Source organism: Episyrphus balteatus, chromosome 1 (genome assembly GCF_945859705.1).
Source record: "Episyrphus balteatus chromosome 1, idEpiBalt1.1, whole genome shotgun sequence".
NCBI lineage: Eukaryota > Metazoa > Arthropoda > Insecta > Diptera > Syrphidae > Episyrphus > Episyrphus balteatus.
The window spans coordinates 119,509,406-119,529,174 of record NC_079134.1 but is presented as its reverse complement, the minus strand read 5'-3'; the positions used below and the strand labels follow the sequence as shown (position 1 = coordinate 119,529,174).

General features: G+C 30.0%; 1 protein-coding gene across 5 annotated transcripts; it reads left to right on the top strand.

The window, feature by feature from the left end:
• The first annotated feature begins 647 nt into the window (after positions 1 to 647).
• LOC129921143 (polyadenylate-binding protein 2) lies at positions 648 to 19,091 on the top strand. 5 transcript variants are annotated; one of them, XM_056002830.1, is made up of 5 exons: positions 648 to 1,153; positions 1,236 to 1,634; positions 6,007 to 6,140; positions 6,222 to 6,292; positions 18,508 to 19,091. In XM_056002830.1, exons 1-4 carry the CDS (start codon positions 1,067 to 1,069, stop codon positions 6,262 to 6,264), a joined length of 663 nt encoding a protein of 220 aa, XP_055858805.1. In that variant the 5' UTR covers positions 648 to 1,066; the 3' UTR covers positions 6,265 to 6,292; positions 18,508 to 19,091. The 5 variants fall into 5 exon arrangements, 4 of the variants coding, with proteins under 4 accessions (XP_055858805.1, XP_055858808.1, XP_055858806.1 ...); XM_056002833.1 differs by lacking the exon at positions 18,508 to 19,091 and adding an exon at positions 18,087 to 18,179 and having other exon boundaries at positions 6,225 to 6,292; XR_008773463.1 differs by having other exon boundaries at positions 649 to 1,153; positions 6,007 to 6,152; positions 6,225 to 6,292.
• Positions 19,092 to 19,769: the final 678 nt, after the last annotated feature.

Here is a 19,769-nt window from a genome sequence, read left to right as displayed (position 1 = left end):
TTCTTCTAAACACTTCCAGATAGCCTTAAAGAGACCTCCTTTGTTTCCAAAATGGATGATTTGCGTAAGTAAGCCTTAAACTAAACTTATACAAACTATAGCTTGCCGAATCGAAGAAAATGGACCTTATGCAAGTAAAATTGTTACTTGGGAAGCACTATGATTGTAATCGTGTGCCGTCATTCAACCCCGATTAAATGACAACAACTTGTATATTACCTAAAATTTATCTCGAACTGTATACCAGGCTTAAAAACCCCACAACATCATAACACGAAACTGCACGCCTTTAAGCCTGGTACGCTGTTCCCGCTAAATTTTAGCCGAGATAAAATTCCCATACAAGTTATCGATAATTTGTATGGGATCCATTTTAGCTCGGATAAAATTTTTCGATTATTTGTATGGGAGCTAAAATTGATCTCGAACAGCGTACCAGGCTTTACAAGACATTTCGTGTGAAAAGACTCGTCGACATAACTTCAAAAATGATTAGTTTGCTTTTTCTATTTTGTTTGAACCTTAATCCCTCTTCTATTCAACACTACCGTGGTTCTCTCTCACCAGAAATCGGAACTCGCCTAATTTCTTAGCTTCCAGCTCTAAGCCGTCGTCAGCCATATTTGTTTGTGTTCTTGGTCTCCTTTCAATCAACTTTCTACCGGGAAAAACCATTTGCCTACGTTTACTAGGCAATTTAATTTAAAAAAAAAAGAATCTAAACGCATCTGTATTCTTAAAGAAATTTACTTTTATTTTCACGGTTTTCCCGATAGCAAACGAAAAATATTACTTATTTTTAATATTATTTTGTGAATATCTTAAGTGATAAAACCATAGTTACAAATTCTTCAACAAAACTTTTTAGATATATATTACTTTACTCACTAGCCACCATTTTGAGTGAATCGATAATTTTTTAGCTTGTGTATTCTTTTTCTTTGGCGTGTTTTCGCATTAAACGAAGACAAATTTAACGCGACGTCGCGAAGTAGATAACTAGTGGGGTATACTGCTACACAAAAAAAAAAGCCTATATATCTGTGAAGAACAAAAGCGACAAGAAATGGCAGACGAAGACCTATCACTGAACGAAGATCAACTTCTGGATAACTTGGATGATGCTAACGGAGAATCGGAAATTTTGAACGAGGTGAGTTGTACTTCTGCATGTTAAAATTTAAAAAGCAAATTAAAATTGACAATTTTAAATGTATTGTTTGGCTGTAATTCAGGAGGAATCCAATATGCAAATTGACCCAGAATTAGAAGCAATTAAGGCTCGAGTAAAAGAAATGGAAGAAGAAGCTGAAAAAATTAAACAAATGCAATCTGAAGTAGATAAGCAAATGGCCGGCTCCACCACTGGCATCGCTACAGTACCTCTTTCCATCGAAGAGAAACAAGAAATCGATACGAGGTCGGTGTACGTAGGCAATGTTGATTATGGGGCTTCCGCTGAGGAATTGGAGTCTCATTTTCATGGGTGTGGAACTATTAATCGCGTAACAATATTATGTAATAAGGCCGACGGTCACCCGAAGGGATTTGCCTACATCGAATTTGGATCAAAGGAATTTGTGGAGACCGCTTTAGCAATGAACGAAACATTGTTTAGAGGCCGACAAATAAAGGTAAAATAAATATAATTTTTTTAGTTGAAGAGTTTTTTAAGTATATAAGGGAAAATATTTGTAATCTCAATTTTTAAGAAACATGAATAATTATTATATTGTTTGAGTAAAAGGATAAAGTTGGTTGTTCCCAATTTTAATTTTTTTTTTTAACGAAGACAAAATGAGTAGGCATGAGGCGGTGTTAATACATAAAAAAAAAAAAGAATATTCTCAGTAGCATATAAAAAAAAACATCCCTATTCACGAATAAATTTCATACCAAATAACTTTTTTATTGGAGATTTTTTTCTGTTCAGTAGCAATTAAAAAAAAATGGTATCAAACAATTTAACATTTCTAATTTGTAAAATGGTCTTTGGAGCTCAAAATAGCATTTTGTTGAAACATTTTTAACAATTGAGGAGTGATTTTTGTAAATGGGTAAAAAAAATTTTCAATTTTTTAAACTGAGTGGGTAAAAACTGATGTAGTTGACAGGTTTTTGCTAACTTAAATTTTGGTGGCAAAAAAAAAAAATACTTTAGCGGAAAAAGTAAAATCCTCTTGGGGGGGAACACACAATAGCTTTAAAAATTCCGGGCAAACAATCATTTTTCGGGTGGAAAAGTTCCCAGGTGAAACTAACTGGTTGAACAGAATGAAAATTCGCTTGTAGCAAAGAAAAACGTCGTGGTACAAGATGTCAAATAAATTCGCTCAAAATGTAGAAAAGATGAACAGAATTATGTGGCGTACAAAAATGTCAATTGCCTTGAAAAAAAAATAATTTTAACTGAGTAACCACATTAGAAACGTCAAAAGTCATTCCGCTTGTAGCTTGAAGTAAAAGTCGACTCGACTTGTACCACAGCGAATTTCCTTGCCACAGCCACAGCTACGTATTCTGGCACCAATATACTAATTTCATACTTTTTAACTTTGACAGCGACACAAGACACAAGCCACAGACACACATTCTGGTCTACCAGTAAAGATGAAATTGTAAAAATATCAATTACAAAAAAATGCATTTTAAGTCCGTGTGTGAATTGGGTTAAATATTTAACCACTGTTAAATTTTTGACGAATACAAAATTTTCAGCTGTCAAAAATTTAATGGGCTCTGGGACCCGGTTAAATTTTAATCTTCAGAGGTTAAATTTTTCACAAAAGAATAAGCAATTTTTTTTAATAAATAATCAAAAACTCAAAATAAACAATGGAAATTGAGAAAGAAATACAAGGGTATATCACTTTATTGATAATGAAAAAAAAATTGAAAGTCATTGAGAATCAAAAATATAATTCACAGAACGAAGCTTGTTGGAATTTTTTATATTGTTAAGATTTATAAAAGTTCTTAACACAATTAATTTGTTTGCTTTGCAGCTTAAACAAATTTATTTAGCCACGTCTAAAATGTATCCCAATTCACACAGCTAAAGAGCAGGTTAAATTTTTAACAGCTGAACATTTTTTTAATTCACCTCAATACTTCAATAATGTCAAAAATTTAACCTCGGTTAAATATTTAACCCAATTCACAAATTTCTATAAAAAAAAAAAATGTTGCAAGCAGAAATATTTTGCATTAAAAAATAAAGTTATTGCAAATGGAAATTTTTTTGAATTGAATTTTATTTTCAATGTCTGCATTATATATTTTTGTTTATATATTCATCGAATTTCTTACAATTGAATCATTTATTTTCAAAACATGATAAGTCCATGATTTTAAATTTTGCAGGAGAAGAAAAAAACGTTCTATTTTCTTTTGATGTGTGTAGCAAAATTTATAAAAAATATATTTTGTAAAACTTCTGCCACAAAATTCCGTTTCGTTTTTAATTTTTGAAGCGATAGTTCAAAAGATAAAAAATAAAAACGTGAAATTAGTTTTAAAATGGATATACAATTTTGCTTTTAGTCCCAGTCTATCAAACAATTGTATTTCAGATTAAAATACAATGTCCGGACTACTTTTTTAACTTTAAAGTAGCTTTAAACTTAAGATTTTCAATCATTAGTCGAATATAGCATTTACACAAAAAGAAGCTGTTGTTCATTTTCAAAAGATGATAAGTCCGGGACTTATCCTGTTTTTGATACTGAAAAAATATTTCGCTTAGCTGTAAAATCGGATATAGATGGAGTAGATACTTCATTATTTTGAAGATAGACGTGGTTATCCCTAGAGTAACAATTTAGTCAAAAAAACGAATTTTGAAAAAAAGTGGACTTAGTCATAATTAAATCATTTATTTTCAAAACATGATATTTGCCCCCAGATTAGCTTCAATATTTTACAGTAAAACCCGGATAAGTACCTCACCTTAAATCCCCCGTTTTGATAGGCACTAAAGCGGGTAAGGTACTTACAAGAACCCTCTTAAGTGCTCATAGGCAGTTATCTCTATATTCGTTTAATAATAGAGAAATACATGTTTGATTACTAAAAACATAATCTTCACAAACAAAATTACTTAGAAAGTTTAAAATAGCAAACTAGTTAGTTTCTACCTTTAGTAGATTATTTGAATTTTAAAGCGCATTAGGAAACGGAAGTTTTTCTTACTGTTGATATTTGTTTCAAATGTGTACTTAAAAGAATTTTTGCAAGTAAATTCAATTATAAGTGTGGGCGGGTTCAAAAATGCAGGACTGCAGCAGTGATCCAAAAAAAATTGATAATATTGTTATAATTACGAGTGAATGTTGACTAATTTAGTACTCGTTCTTAGAAACAAAGAAAAGCACTTCTCATAAGTTGGATAAATTTTTCAACAGACGGAATAAATGTAAGTTTTTTTTTGCAGAACTGCTGCAGTCCTGCATTTTTGAACTCGCCCTATTTGAAATAGCAGGTAATTAAGCGGGTAAGGCAGTTAAGCGAAGGGTACTTAAAAGATGAGTTTTTTATGAAAAATTTTATTTAAAATTTTGATTAAAAAAAAAAAACAAAGGTACTTATGCGGGTTAGGCACTTAAGCGAGAGGCACTTATCCGGGTTTTACGTAGTTGAAATAGCTAATGTATAGCCAAAATAGTAAGAAATTCGACGAAAATTATTTCAAAACAGAAAAGCAGAATTTTGTCCATAACAACAACAATTTTTTTTTTTCAATCTAAAATATTTGAATCGGTCATTGCAAAAACGACACAAAAATGATTTTTTGCTAAAAATATTTCCTTGCAGGTAGATGCGTATTCTGGGTAAAATACAGTTAAGTTAATACATAACTTCCCCTTTCAAATTATACCGGTGATTCCCAAAAACAACTTAAGTCCAGGGACTTAAGAGGTTTTTGCAAGCATTATTTGATCACAGGTGTAGTATATCTGGTTGAGTTTAAAATTTTGACTGTCCTGCTTGTGTCAACAATAGCTGCGTTCCTATGGGAACATTTATCTACTGCTTAGTACTTAAAACTACTTTGAACTACTTTTGCTGTATTGAAAAAGTAGTTAAAAGCAGCTTTATGTATTAAGCAGTAAATACATATTCCCAAAGGAATGCATCATTTAAATCTTCAATTTCGCGAATATTTGCCATAAATATATATAATATATAAGAATTATAATAAATAGACCAGATTTTTTTTGTTGGAATAGAGAAATAAGGTTGGTGAGTGGTGACCCAACACAAATAGGAATGATAGAGATTATTATTTTGGACCTTAAAAATAATAAAACATGCAAAATAAATGCCTGTGACATGTAAATAAATAAATTTGTATGATTAATTTTCAATTATAAGCTATACAAAACACGCTAAAGAGATTACATTAGTTTAATTATATACCACATATCCTATTCCTTGCTAAAACAACAACAAAAGTCCAATACAGTTTTTCGGGTTTTTTTTCCTAATTATTTATAATAAAGTTTCACCTTCATAGAACTCAAATAATAAATTAAGCATAAAAAGTCCTTCAAGATTCGTTTGCTTCTGCATGAAACACTTTTTATTGGTTCCTGAAAAATTCAAAATGTTCGACACGACATCGGTAATAGGCGTACATACAAGTACAGATATTGAAAGTGTTAAGTGATATTTTTCTCGGAATTAAAGAACTTTTTTATACTTTAATTTCTTCGCAATCAGATGTGCTCTAATGCTTTTTGACTTTATCATGAAGTTCACTTCACAGAAGCGGCTTTCTTTAAAACAAAAAGAAATACGAGCTAGGAATGCATCTTAAATCTCTTTTTTGAGATTTAATGACACATTGCAAAACAGTGTCCTATATTTTGGAGATTTTAAGAACATTATCTTATAACAATTTACAATAAGTGCTTGTTTACAAATTTTAATTATATACAAACATATATTAGTAATTTAATTTAATTTTTATATGTCTAACTAATGAATACTACTTATAACTTTTAGGTTATGTCGAAGAGAACGAACCGTCCAGGACTGTCAACGACTAACCGCTTTTCTCGTGGAAGCTTCAGAGGCAGAGGTGCTAGAGTTTCCCGTGCTTGCTGTCACAGTACCTTTAGGGGCGCAAGACGGCCAATGTAATTTAGGATGTATGAAATAAATTTGTCCTTAAAACTAATTCAATTTTTCCATTTTTTTTTCTTTAAATTTCGTTTTAGAAGGGGTTACCGTGGCAGGGCAAACTACTACGCACCTTACTGATTATTGCTTTTTCCTTCTTATTTTTAAGGTAAGTGCTGGCTTTTCGTTTCATATATTTTTTTTTTTTATTTTCTATGTATGTAAGCAAAATGAACGCTGTAACATCGGGTGGGAATTCAAGCTTAACTCTTACCTAACATTAAATAAAAAAATCATTAATCGTATTATTAATGAAGATAATGTATCATCAGTCGAAAACAAAAAGGTGGCATGTCGTAAACTTGCACATTTTGATTGATATAAATATATACATTAAAAAACAATAATTGAATTCTCATGACATAAAGAATAACAATCCATATAACAACCATCTATAGTTATTTAATGCTATATATTCCATACTTCATCTCAATAATTAAAACAAGAAAGAAAAAAAGTTGTATGTGATTTAAAAAAAAAACTACATGCTTACATTATTTTGTAAAATTTGAAATTTTTTTTTATGAACATCTGGAGAAATGTTACAATAAGTACACTGTGGGTTTTTACATACTACCTTAAAGTTTTCGACCGACGGTATATTTTAATTTCGGATATTCATACATATTTAGACTGCATGCACATACATACTTAATATGAAACTTTTCATGTACATTTGGATTCAATTTTTCAATGTAGAGGGTATGGTTATTTAGTGTTTGCTTTTAATGTGAGAACAATATGACCAGTTTTTTTTTTTTTTTTTAGTGAAATTGTATGTTTCATACACAAGATCCAATGAATATTAGAAGTTTTTAAATTTCACTGAGGGGGAGTTATTTGTTTCTATTTAAAGTTTTATAAAACTTTAAATCAAAATGTCATCTAGATTTCTTATAATAGTTGTTGTGTCTAGGAGCAATTACATACAAATTCTATTTAAAACCAATTTGTTGATTTTTACGACTTTTAAGTTTCATTTTTCGTATGTTTCCATATTTGCAGTTAGGCTGCTCTTTTCCGTCAATTTCATTATAATCTTTGAATAACAACAACATCTTGAAGGTTCTACCACCAAATATTTTTTTGTTTCACGGATTTTGTCATATCGAAAGTGTTGATAATGCAGGCATTTCAAGATGTTACCTTTCGTTAATTTGCCGCTTGTGCCGTTATATTAAGTAGGCTTTTAAATTAGTATATATTTTTTAATACTTCCGTTCCAAACAATTTTTTAATGAAAACTTTCAATCCCGTAAAAATGATGTTTGTTTCTTGGCTCAACCAATCCTAAAAGAATTATACGCAAACTTTAACTTTATAGACTTACCAAAAGTTCTTTTTTCGCATTAAAAGACTCAAGTAATGTTACATACAAACGTAAGTCGTTGATAATGCTTTTCTTTTGATGTTTTATACTGATCAATCCTTTCAATTTTGGCAATATGATAGAATTGACTCTTGTTTATTCGTCCTTATAAATAAAAGACTTCTCTTTAATGAGAGAAATTGTTATCTTTTTTATCTTTTTTTAAAATAATATCTTTGAAAATAAAGAAAAAATCATTGTGGTTTTCATTCCACAGTAATTTCAAACATATGTTATGCTCAACTAAGTCTCGATGCGTTTCGTCTGGTAAGGTCTTCTTCAGGGAACTCAAGATGTGAATTTGCATTAAAAAATACATTACAAACACAAATACATATAAAAAACATATGTTTTTGACCGTACGTTTTTCTGCTAAAATTGCTTATTAGGACTATTTTTTCCTTACATTTAATAATCACACCTGTACTAGACATGAAAGTATGTTATAATTTTTCGAAATATTTCTAAAAGTCAAAATCAAATTTTGGAGTTATCATGTTAAATGAAGTTCCCAATTTTTATTATCAATAAGCTTTCTCTGTACCCACTCGGTATGGTCAAAAGATTAGTTAAATTTTCTTCAGAAAAGTATTTCTCCCAAGCAAAACCAATAATTTACGAGAACCAAAAGTGTCATTTTTTTTTTTTTTTTTTTGAGAAAATTGATTGATATTTTTTTCAAGAGATACATTTTTTTGGTTTTCCAATGCACAAGGAAAACAAGAAATAAAAAAAAAATCGAAAAGTAAAAATGTCAAATTTGTTCCTTACTCCTCACATGTAAAGATATAATTTAAGCTGAATTTATGAAGATTTTCTTGGATATATTTCTAAGCCCTGATTTTGTAATCGTCAGTAAGACTATCAGAAGAAGAAATGTCAATATAAAAAAAAAAAACATTTCTTCCTATTAATAAGCTTTAACTGAGGTTTATCTGACTATTGAAAAATCGCCCTAAGAGAAATTCTCATAAATAAATTTATAAATTTTTTGCAGGCCATAAACAAGGTTTATGTAAACATTTTTTTTTTTGCATTATTACCTACTACATCATCACCAAAAGAGGACTTACGCATTTTGTACAAGATTATTTATGTATTGCCGTTGACAGCGTCGTGATATTATCTGAAGTTTATGTTAATAAATGCAAGTTGAGGGATTAAACCAAAATGAGGAATAACATGCATAAATTGATCTAAGTAAACAAAAATATTGCTTATAAGGTTTATATATTTTCATAAAGCTTAAATAACATACTTTTGGGGTGGTCTTTAAATTTTCTGATCATACTTTCATTTTATTAAATTTTTTCCCCTTAATCAATGTTAGTTGGCGTCCATCATGTTTGCCCTGCACGGTATGTTGCGTTGAAATTGATAAATAAATATTTCTTTGATTGAGATCAATATTATTTTTACTTATGGCTCATTTTTATACCAGATTTTTTAGATATAACTGAAATGAAACTGCATTTAACTTTAATGGATTTTAAAGACTGTAAATGATCTGGAAAAAAAGTCATTTCATGTTGTTGTTTTGATTTCACCACATTCTCTTTATTATTAGTAAACCTAAGCTTAACTTTTGTGATGGCCTGTGAAAGAATCTGCTGCGACTAAAATATGAACCAAATATGATTGATTTCAACAACTCGACAAAATTGAAGAAAATTTGTTTTAATGTTTCTTTTTTCAATATTTTTTCATAATTTCCAAGGCTCGGAAATATTTTGTGGAATCAAAATTTGTCTATGACTTAAGAATTTAAAATAATAAATTCATAAATTGAGGAACCGTTCATTTACAACATGTAAAATATGTGGCGGAAAACAATTATGGTGAAATCATGGAAATCGCTAATGCAAACGGAAAGAAATATTTAAGTTCATACTAATGTATTACACTGTCCAACAATTATTTTCAACTTCTTAAATGTCGAGAAAAATTAAAATAATATTTTATAGATCTGGGTTCAGTTCCTAAAATCATTTTGGAAATATTTATTTATGTTTTCTAGAAGAATGTATAGAATCACATTGGTTTCTTTCTAGAAGCTCTAATGTTTGAAATATTTTCATTTTTCAGAGTAATTTCATTCTAGTTTTACTGCTGGTAAAAATAGAATGCTGGTAATGTGTTTCGGTTTAATGAGCAAAATAAAAAAATATAAATAAAAAAAATTGTAGAGTAAATACACTGTGCAAGTTTTTTGAAAATTTTTTTTGAGACAGGTGCGCGATTAACTGTTTCGCCCTATTTCGGACCCGAGAAATCGATTGGCGTCATTAGTTTTTCGATTTATCGGTACGACTTCGAACAAAATTTTTTTTGAAAGATTTTCAATTATTTTGAGAATTTTCCACTTTTTTAGTCATTTTTCATCCAAAAACAATATTTATATTGTTAATAATTTTGCTCAAACGTTATTTGCTACCAGTAGAAAGACATTATAAACAATTTTGAACAATTTATTTGAAAATTTAGTGTTTTTTTTTTTGAAAAAAATTAAAAAATCGAAATTTTTTACATTGTTAATCGTTTTTTCGCTGTTTTTGTTCTCTTTTGCACAAATACATTGCATGTTTTCCATTGAAAATTAATTTAACTGTTAATTTAGTGTTGGTTAAACTTCGACAGTCTATCGATAGCATCGATAACCAAAAAATATCGAGTATATCGATACTTCACAAAACTATCGATAGTTTCAATACTTCCAAATTACTTTACCACAAGATTACCGATATTATCGATAATTTTTTCTCAAAACTATCGATACAATCGATAATGGAAACTATCGATATCTACCAAACACTATGTTAATTCGTTGTTTTTATCCAATGTCAAACGAAAACTCAACTTGTAGTTCAAATTGTGTTTAATTAATTTCAAAGCTATCGATAATATCGGTAGCCTTGTGGTAAAATAATTTGGAAGTATTGAAACTATCGATAGTTTTGTGAAGTATCGATATACTCGATATTTTTTTGTTATCGATGCTATCGATAGACTGTCGAAGTTTAACCAACGCTAAATTAACAGTTAAATTAATTTTTAATGGAAAACATGCAATGTATTTCTGCAAAAGAGAACAAAAACAGCGAAAAAACGATTAACAATGTAAAAAATTTCGATTTTTTTAAATTTTTTCAAAAAAAAAACACTAAATTTTCAAAAAAATTGTTCAAAATTGTTTATAATGTCTTTCTACTGGTAGCAAATAACGTTTGAGCAGAATTATTAGCAATATAAATATTGTTTTTGGTTGAAAAATGACTAAAAACAGTGGGAAACTCTCAAAATAATTGAAAAAACTTTCATAAAAAATTTTGTTCGAAGTCGTACCGATAAATCGAAAAACTAATGATGCCAATGGATTTCTCGGGTCCTAAATAGGGCGAAACAGTTATTCGCGCGCCTGTCAAGAATTTCGACTTGCACAGTGATATTAGCTGTATTTTATTGTTCCCGTGATCTAGATCAGATTATTGTATTTGTTAGCGTTACAATAATAAAACGAGATCCTGCTTTTGTTGTAAAACAAATAAAAAGATTGATATGATCGGGATCACATGAATAATAAAACACAGCTATGTATTATTAAAATAAAATAGAGCTGCTAGAGCGAAACAAACATTCTGCCCTAGCGAGGTATTCCTTCGGAGCGGAGATTTTCCGCAACGCATACTTCGTCGGAGGTTCAAATTGCATTCGAGGTATCTTTCATCGAAAAAAATACTAGACAAAAGCACCGCATCGCAATAATTTGACATGCGTCAGATTCAAGATTTTAATAGAGATGTACAAAATATACCGATATATCGATAAGTTGATATATCTTCCGATATTTTTATATAAAAACACCTTAATACATTTAAATTATCATATAACTATATAGAGTTTCATTTCATAGTTTCTCATAAATAAAAATGTCAATGTACGGTAAATTACACCCTTGTGTTAATTAGAAAATGAATCGATATTGCGATATTTCTATTCAACAAAATATCGAATCGAAAAATATCGATATTTTTTTTGAGAAGACCATCTCTATAATTATCACAGATGACAGAAAAAAACAACAGATGAAAAAAAAAATTTTTTTAAATAACAAACGAGTTGAAGTTATTTTATTTATGAAAATTAAAAAGTGTCCACAGCAAGTGTCGCGTTATTTTTTGAGGACGAGTCCAAACAAATAAGGGCAAAAAAACTCAAGAAATAAGGAGGATTTTAAAAAGTGAAACAAAATTTATTTGTGAAAGACTTTTGCCTGTAAGGCCCTCCGCCCGCCAGTGCCCGCGAATTCTTTTTGTTTGTCAATAGTTTTATTTTATGTATAGTCACGAACATCCTTTTTTCCATTCACCAACATCCTTTTGTCGTAGTCCGATTCAATTTAACTGATTGGGCAGATCTTTCCAACACACCCACAATTTTTGGTGATCTTTTTGTTTTGTATAATTTTGTTTTTTTGTTTTGCCTAAACACAAAAAATACTTTTTTTTTCTTTATTACTTACATTTTAATTATTTATTCCGCAACAAAAACTTGTCGGAGGGCTTCGGAAAAAAATGTCAAGAATACAACCATTAGAAGTACTTCATTCATCGCATGCGCGGACATTCGTTGAAATTTGTATCAGCTGATCGGAGAAATACCTCGAAGCAAAATGTCTCCGATTCGTAGAAAATCCGCTCCGACGGATTACCTCGCTAGGGCCGATTGTTATTTTCGGAATCAGCAAAATCTATTTCGTCATAAATAACGATCTGAAATTTTGTGTGTTTGGTAGTGTTGTTTACTATGTTTACCCTGGTTGTACACGCAGTAAAATTTTAAATCTCTCGTCCAGTTGATTTCATTGTATTTGCCTTCGACTTGTTCATTTATTTTGCAATTTGATTCAAAGATCATGAGTGCTTCTCTTGAGGAATATTTGAAATGAAAGCGTTAAGAGTTCTTGGTCGCTGGTTTCCACCACCAAAACTTATGGGGTTTTCGTTTGGTACAAAAATCAATTTATTTTTTGATCTTAGATCAATTTACGTTTGTAAACAGTTACAACTTCCTCATTTTCGAAAAGCGATAGTAGATAAAATTGTAATGATCCCTTATCACCAATGAAAGTGTTGTGACAATTGAATATTCTTGCTCCTTCATGGGATCGATCGTCATGCCACACATTTATTTATTTTGGCCTGCAATTAGTAACACTGTACAATTAGCCAACAAAATTAGTTTTTATGAAAATCGTGAATATTAAAAACATCATGTATAGGGTAGCGCAAAAGCAATATGATAATGTAAATTTGTTTTCCAAAATTTAACTGCAATGAAGTGCGCTGATTTTAGTATTTTTTTGGTAAATCAAAAAGCTTAAAATACAGGTCGTCAAAAACATTATCTTCAATCTGCCAACGCGCTCATTATGCCAAAACCAAAAACTGTGTGTCAGCGGGATAGGCATTGTACCCGTCAACGCATTCAGAGAGTTAATGCGTTGACTGATTTCGTTGATCGTGTAATTCTAGCTTAGTTTCATAATGTGAATGTGCCTTAATGTTTCGAAATATCGTCTTATGCCACTGCGCTTTGGCATCAAATATGTTTTGCAAGGAAAATTTTCAACCCCATGCAAATTGGTTTGGTCTGAGTTTTTCATAAGAATCTAAATATCGCTTACTTGTACTTTTAGTATCCCGTCATGGCTGTCACGGCGGATGTACTTTTTTTTTAGGGATACTGCCTTTTGCGAGAAATGACAAGGCATTCAAGACTATCATTGTCATGAAGAATTGCAATCTTAACTCAGTTATTCGTCAAAAAAGTTTCTTGCAAACTAAAGAAACACATGAACTATTGAAAGTTATACGAATTGTATATCTTCGTGAGCTGGTCTTGACTAGCATTTTTTAAATTTTGTGTTCTTATTCAAATATCAAACAAATTGTTATATGTATTAGAACTTTATGATAATTATATTTTTGGTATAAAATGAAAGCTTTCGGTGTTTAAGTGGTGTTCCTAACTAAAATGTGAGTGCGTGTGATAGCTTACTAACCTCAAAGTAAAAATTTCATTTTACAAATCTATTTACTTGACAATATCATGTTTATCTCCATTAACATTGTGTGTTTTTCTTTTTTGTATATCAGAATATAAGTAGAACAAAATGTAGGTAATTCAAATACAAGAACTTGAAATTTTTTCGTCAGATTTCTTCATTGGATGGAAATAATGGCTCATATGCAATAAAAAGAAGCTTAAGTACATTTTCTTGAGATCTGTCTCATTTTCTTGAGACAGATCTTAAGAATGGCATATGAGCCAATGTCTTTTATGAAAATGTGTTCATATGTAAATATATGTAAATTACTTTGTAATGAGTCTTCTTCAGTTTCAAACTGATTTGTTTGATATTGTGTTAAACAGTTTAGATAAAAATTATGTGTATTAAATACGTTCTTTAAGATACGTGTCAAATGTCTTGTTATGTTCTGTTACTTCAATTTCATTAACATTACAAAAAGCATCTCAAAATAGACAAAGGGTTTTCAACGCAACACAAGGTATCATTTGATGGTACGGTTAATTTATTTGAATATTTAAATTCAACTAACTTTGAGTTGAGTTCTATACTGCCCATAATCTCGTAAAGCCCCTTACTACAAAATTTTCGATTTTTATTTTTTGTTGCATATTTGGAGTAAGTCTCTGATTTATTCTCATTTATGTTTTTAGCTTACGTCTTCAAAAAAGTCAGAAAATTCCAAATATTTTTTTCATTTTTATATGCAAATTATGGTAATGAATTTAATGTTTCCCTCTATAACTCCGAAGTATGAAAAATGTAGTTCGGGCCTTTACGAGATTATAGGCAGTATAATAAGAACATGCCATTTTTAGAGAACACAGATTCAAATAAGATTTCTTTGATTTCTACCCAACTCTTGTCTACTGGAAGAAAAAAACACAAAGTAATTCCGAGTAAGTTTTTGTTAGGCTTCTAATTTTTACGAAAACACGGCTACTGATTGAATATTTTCTAAATCAAAGCCAAAAAGCCATCTTTTTAAGTGTATTACAAATAATTATTTGTATACTATTATAATAGTTGAGATGTAAGAATTCTGATTGAATTTGGAGCTTGTCATGAGCTTCGTCATGAAACGAAGTTAGAAAAATCTTTGAACTGGGTTCTGCTGAAAGACGGTATATTAACTAGAAATTACAACTTTTGAAATGATTTTAAAAATAAAATTTCCTGATTTTTTAAAGAATTAAGAGCCTTATAGCAGTTCAAATTTTGAAAAGGTCTTTTATAGGCCTTCCAGACTGTAATTGTGGCGTTTGGAAGTAAAAGTGAATTATCTCTGCAGTTTAACAAATAATTATGGTACCAAAAAAAGTTGCAGGCAATAAGATCAATCTTCCTTCTCTAATACATATCAAAAAGTCTAGATTTATGAATATTTATGGACTCATCTTCCTGCAATATGAACATCTTCTGAAGTACTTCGTCATGTTTCTGAAAATATGAGGACTAACCATACTGAGTACATGTGCGCACAACTTTCATCGGTGTAAAAAATCAGTTTTCTTTAATCTGTACATTTAACGACGGTTTTATTACGTAAATAATTGAATACACACCCCATCTTTTCAACCTCCATTTTGTTTTCATTCTATACGAGAAATTAAGCCAGAACTATAATTGGCGGATGGAGTCGGATGCTAATGTCAATTGTTGTTGTTTTCCATAAGTTTTCATCCGTCGAGTGCGGTTTTCATCCGTCGTCGGATGAAAACTTATGGAAAACAACAACAATTGACAGTAGCTTCCGACTCCATCCGCCAATTATAGTTCTGGCTTTATAATATGCTTTGCTGTGCAGATCCAAAGTTTTATGCTCATTCGGCCCTAGCGAGGTATTCCGTCGGAGCGGATTTTTTCCGATTTTCTACGAATCGGAGACTTTTTGCTTCGGGGTATTTCTCCGATCAGCTGATCGGAAATTTTCTCCGACAAATTTCAACGCATGTCATTGCATGCGATTAAGTACTTCTAATGGTTGTATTCTGGACAGATACAAATCATTTTTTGTCCGAAGCCCTCCGACAAGTTTTTGTTGCGGAATAAATAATTAAAACGTAAGTAATGAAGAAAAAAAAGTATTTTAGTAAACTTTTGTTATTTATTATGGATTTTTTTGTCTAGGCAAATCGAAAAAACATAAGTATACAAAAAGATCACCAAAAATTGTGGCTGTATTGGGAAGATCTGCCCAATCAGTTAAATTGAATTGGACCACGACAAGGGGATGTTGGTGAATGGAAAAAAGGATGTTCGTGACTATACATAAGTCCAACATAAAATAAAACAATTGATAACCAAAAAAGAAATCGCGGGCACTGGCGGGCGGAGGGCCTTACAGGCAAAAGTTTTTTTTTTTCAAATAAATTTTCTTTCACTTTTTAAAATCCTCCTTTTTTTCTTGAGTTTTTGTGCACTTATTTGTTTGGACTCGGCCTCCAAAAATAACGCGACACTTGCCATGGTCACTTTTAAATTTTCTTAAATGAAATTACTTCAACTCGTTTGTTCTTTGAATTGTTTTTTTTTTTTCATCTGTTGTTTTTATCTGTCATCTTTTATAATTATAGAGATGGCCTTCTCAAAAAAAATATCGATATTTTTCGATTCGATATTTTGTTGAATAGAAATATCGCAATATCGATTCATTTTCAAATTAACGCAAGGGTGTAATTTACCGTACATTGACATTCTTACTTATGAGAAACTATGAAATTAAACTCCCTATATAGTTATATGACAATTTAAATGTATTTAGGTGTTTTTATATAAAAATATCGGAAAATATATCAAGTTATCGATATATCGGTATATTTTGTACATCTCTTGGGTGCTTTCATAATTGCATGGTTGCTTTGTTTACATGCGGTCATTTGCGATCAGACTAATGTCAGAAAAACTATTTGCGCATGTATTTTACTTTGAATTTATGAACACTTTTTCTGATTTGCGTCATTTGTCAAAAGTTTGAAGTTTTAATTCATCCTCTTCTCCAAAATAAACCAATTCTATCCTTTAAGAAAATAAACTTTTTTTTACATTTCTCTCAATGTTTACAAATTTATTATATCCAAGGAATTCGAGTCTATTTTTGTTATTTTTACTTGAATTTTGAATTTCAAATCAAAATTTTGGTAGAATTGAGAAATGAAGGAAAGCTTTATCATTTTTTACGTCATGTTCCTTCTTTCTTCAAAATAAAATTCATTGCGCATGGGAATTTTTTCATTTGCACATTTGCGCTGCAAATATTTGCGTTTTACATTTATGAACACCTGACATTTGTCATTTGCATTAATGAAAGCTTTGCATTCGTCAGACTTGCGCAACCATGCATTTATGAAAGCACCCAAAATCTTGAATCTGACGCATGTCAAATGAATGCGATGCGGTGCCTCGTCGTATTTGTCTATTATTATTATTTCCGATGAAAGATACCTCGAACGCAATTTGAGCCTCCGACAAAGTATACGTTGCGGAAAATCTCCGCTCCGACGGAATACCTCGCTAGGGCAGATTATAACCTGTCTTATGTAAAAGTGTGTTTGCACTTATTGGCACATGGCGTATTGACAATAGTCTTTGTAGACTCAAGTCAAATACAGGTAGGCCTAAAAAATGAAATTTAGGATCTTTGCCGAACGACTGTATAACTTAAGAAATGGAAAGAAATAGTACCTACTTAATACTATTTCAACTTATGGATCAGTTTTTGGGTTGGAAGTTAGTATAATAATTATATAATTAGTTTAATATGAGATGAAGACAAATTGATTTGGTTGCACTAAGATGCAGAAATAAATGAAAAACGCATTGAACGGAAAATTATTAAGTTTTTGCAGGTTGGCATCCCACATTGGCCAGCGGTTCTTTCACATTTATTTCTGATATCTTCCATGAATTGCTGGAGTTTCCTGTCTTAAAGGACTCTCAAATGTCTCTGTATCAATTCGGTATACAAACACGATAATTCTATCATCATACCTATTATAAATTTTGTTTGTAAATTTTAGCTTCAAGATTCCTTATAAATAAATTTGTATTCCTTAAATTGTTCCTATTACTAAGATTTACTCCCAAAAAGTAACATTTTGAGATATTTCTTGTGCATTCCGCTATCACATTTGTTGTAGAAAAAAAAATTTCCGAATTTGAATACTTTTTCCATTCGAAAACGAAGATACTTGGTAGGGCCCCTGATAGGCAATATGAATGAGTGATCAGTATGTGTTTGTGGAACGATAACACAATTTTTTTTAGGAGTGTTCATTCACAATTGATATAGATTTATGGCATTTACGAAAACTTTAATGTAGTATTTGATTTCTGCTATTTTAATGTGAATATAGCTTTACTTAATAGACATCATATTTTATATTTAACAACATGATTCTAATAGCGAAAATTAATGGGGTATCGTTGTTTTATTTAATTTTTCAGAAGATCACATTCTCTGATTTTAATTAATATGAAGGAAACAAACTAGGTGAAATAAAAAAAAAATATTTTTATTACATTTGAAAGCACCACAACACGCCTTGCGCTTTCATGTTAAAAGCATTGGTTTCAATATGTTAATTTTGTCTTCTGTGTTGTTTTATACTTTAAATTGTTTGATTTTATTACAAAAATGTCGTGCCAGTTTATTTCTTTTATTACATACAATTTCATGACCATTATAATAATTTTTGTTCTAACATAAACGCAACTAATTATTTGTTTTTGCTTCTTATTAATTCAAAAAAAAATATATAAATAACTATGAATGTTATTAACACATTCACATCTGTATAGAATCAGCTTGCATGTTAGTTATTAAGATATTCACACTTTTAATTTTAACAAAATCAATTTATTTCAGATTTTTATTGAAAAGAAAAAAAAAATATTATAGTTCAAAAAACATTATATGTCTTCTTAGTTAGTATAAAAAGGAAAAAAAAAAAATAAAACAAGAAAAGAAGGAAAATAAGAAGAATAAAATTTTAAAAAAGGAATGATTTCATAAAAGAAGAAAAAAAAATACTAAGGAAAACAAACTTAAAAAAAAAATATACATAAAAATAAACATAATTATGTTTAACGAGCACTTATTATTTCAACTATAATGTTTTTTGAATGGGTCGAAGATATTTAAAAATTTAAAAAAAAAATATTTTAAGAAATAAGAAGAAAAAAAAAAGAAGATATCTAAGAACAAAAAAAAAATGAAAAAAAAAATAGAGGGAAGATGAATGAAAGAAAAAGAAAAAGTAAAAAGAAGAAAACAAAAAAAAGGAGACGAAAAAAAAATTTAAAGAAAAAAAGAACTAAAAGAAGTTAAAAAAAAACCAACAACAAACGCAAAACAAGGAAATGAGAAAATCCCAAATAACCTATATAATGATTATATAAAATTAAATTACTGATAATGAAGATATAATAAAAAAAAATATTTCAAACAAATGCTTGTTTTTTATTAAAGGAATGTTGAATAAAAGAATTCACAAAAAGATTTAGTTTTATTTATTAACACTTTCTTTTTCAGATCGAACACAATTTTAAGCCGAGTTTACATAATAAAAATTAGATCGTATTGAAGGCTCACAGCAGAATCGTATCTGGTCACAAAAAGTAAATTTGGCGGTATAATAGGTCTGTTTGGTTACTACCTGGAAAAAGAAATATTTATACTCTTTTCAACATATTTAACCCAATACCAATAGGTACCTACTCTGGAACCTGTGTAGTTTTGTACTCTATTTTTGAAAAAAAGTAGAAATATTTCTGTTTTAGGCAGTACCCAAACAGACCTCATCAGCCCTTTTCTGAATCAAAATTCCCCGGAATAGCATTCAGAAGAAGGGCTCCCAATCAACTGGGAGGGCTCAATGCGCTTTTTTCGATTAAGCCTGGTATGCAAATCGATTAAAATTAAAATTATCGAAAAATTTTAGCCAAGCTAAAATTAATTCCATACAAATTATCGATAACTTGTATGGGAATTTTATCTTGGCTAAAATTTAGCTCGATCTGCGTACCAGGCTTTATACGTCATTATTTACGCCAGATGAACAAAACAAAAAAAAGAATTATTATGGGTATTTTCATAAACGTCGGAAATCTGTTTTAGTACAATCGTCT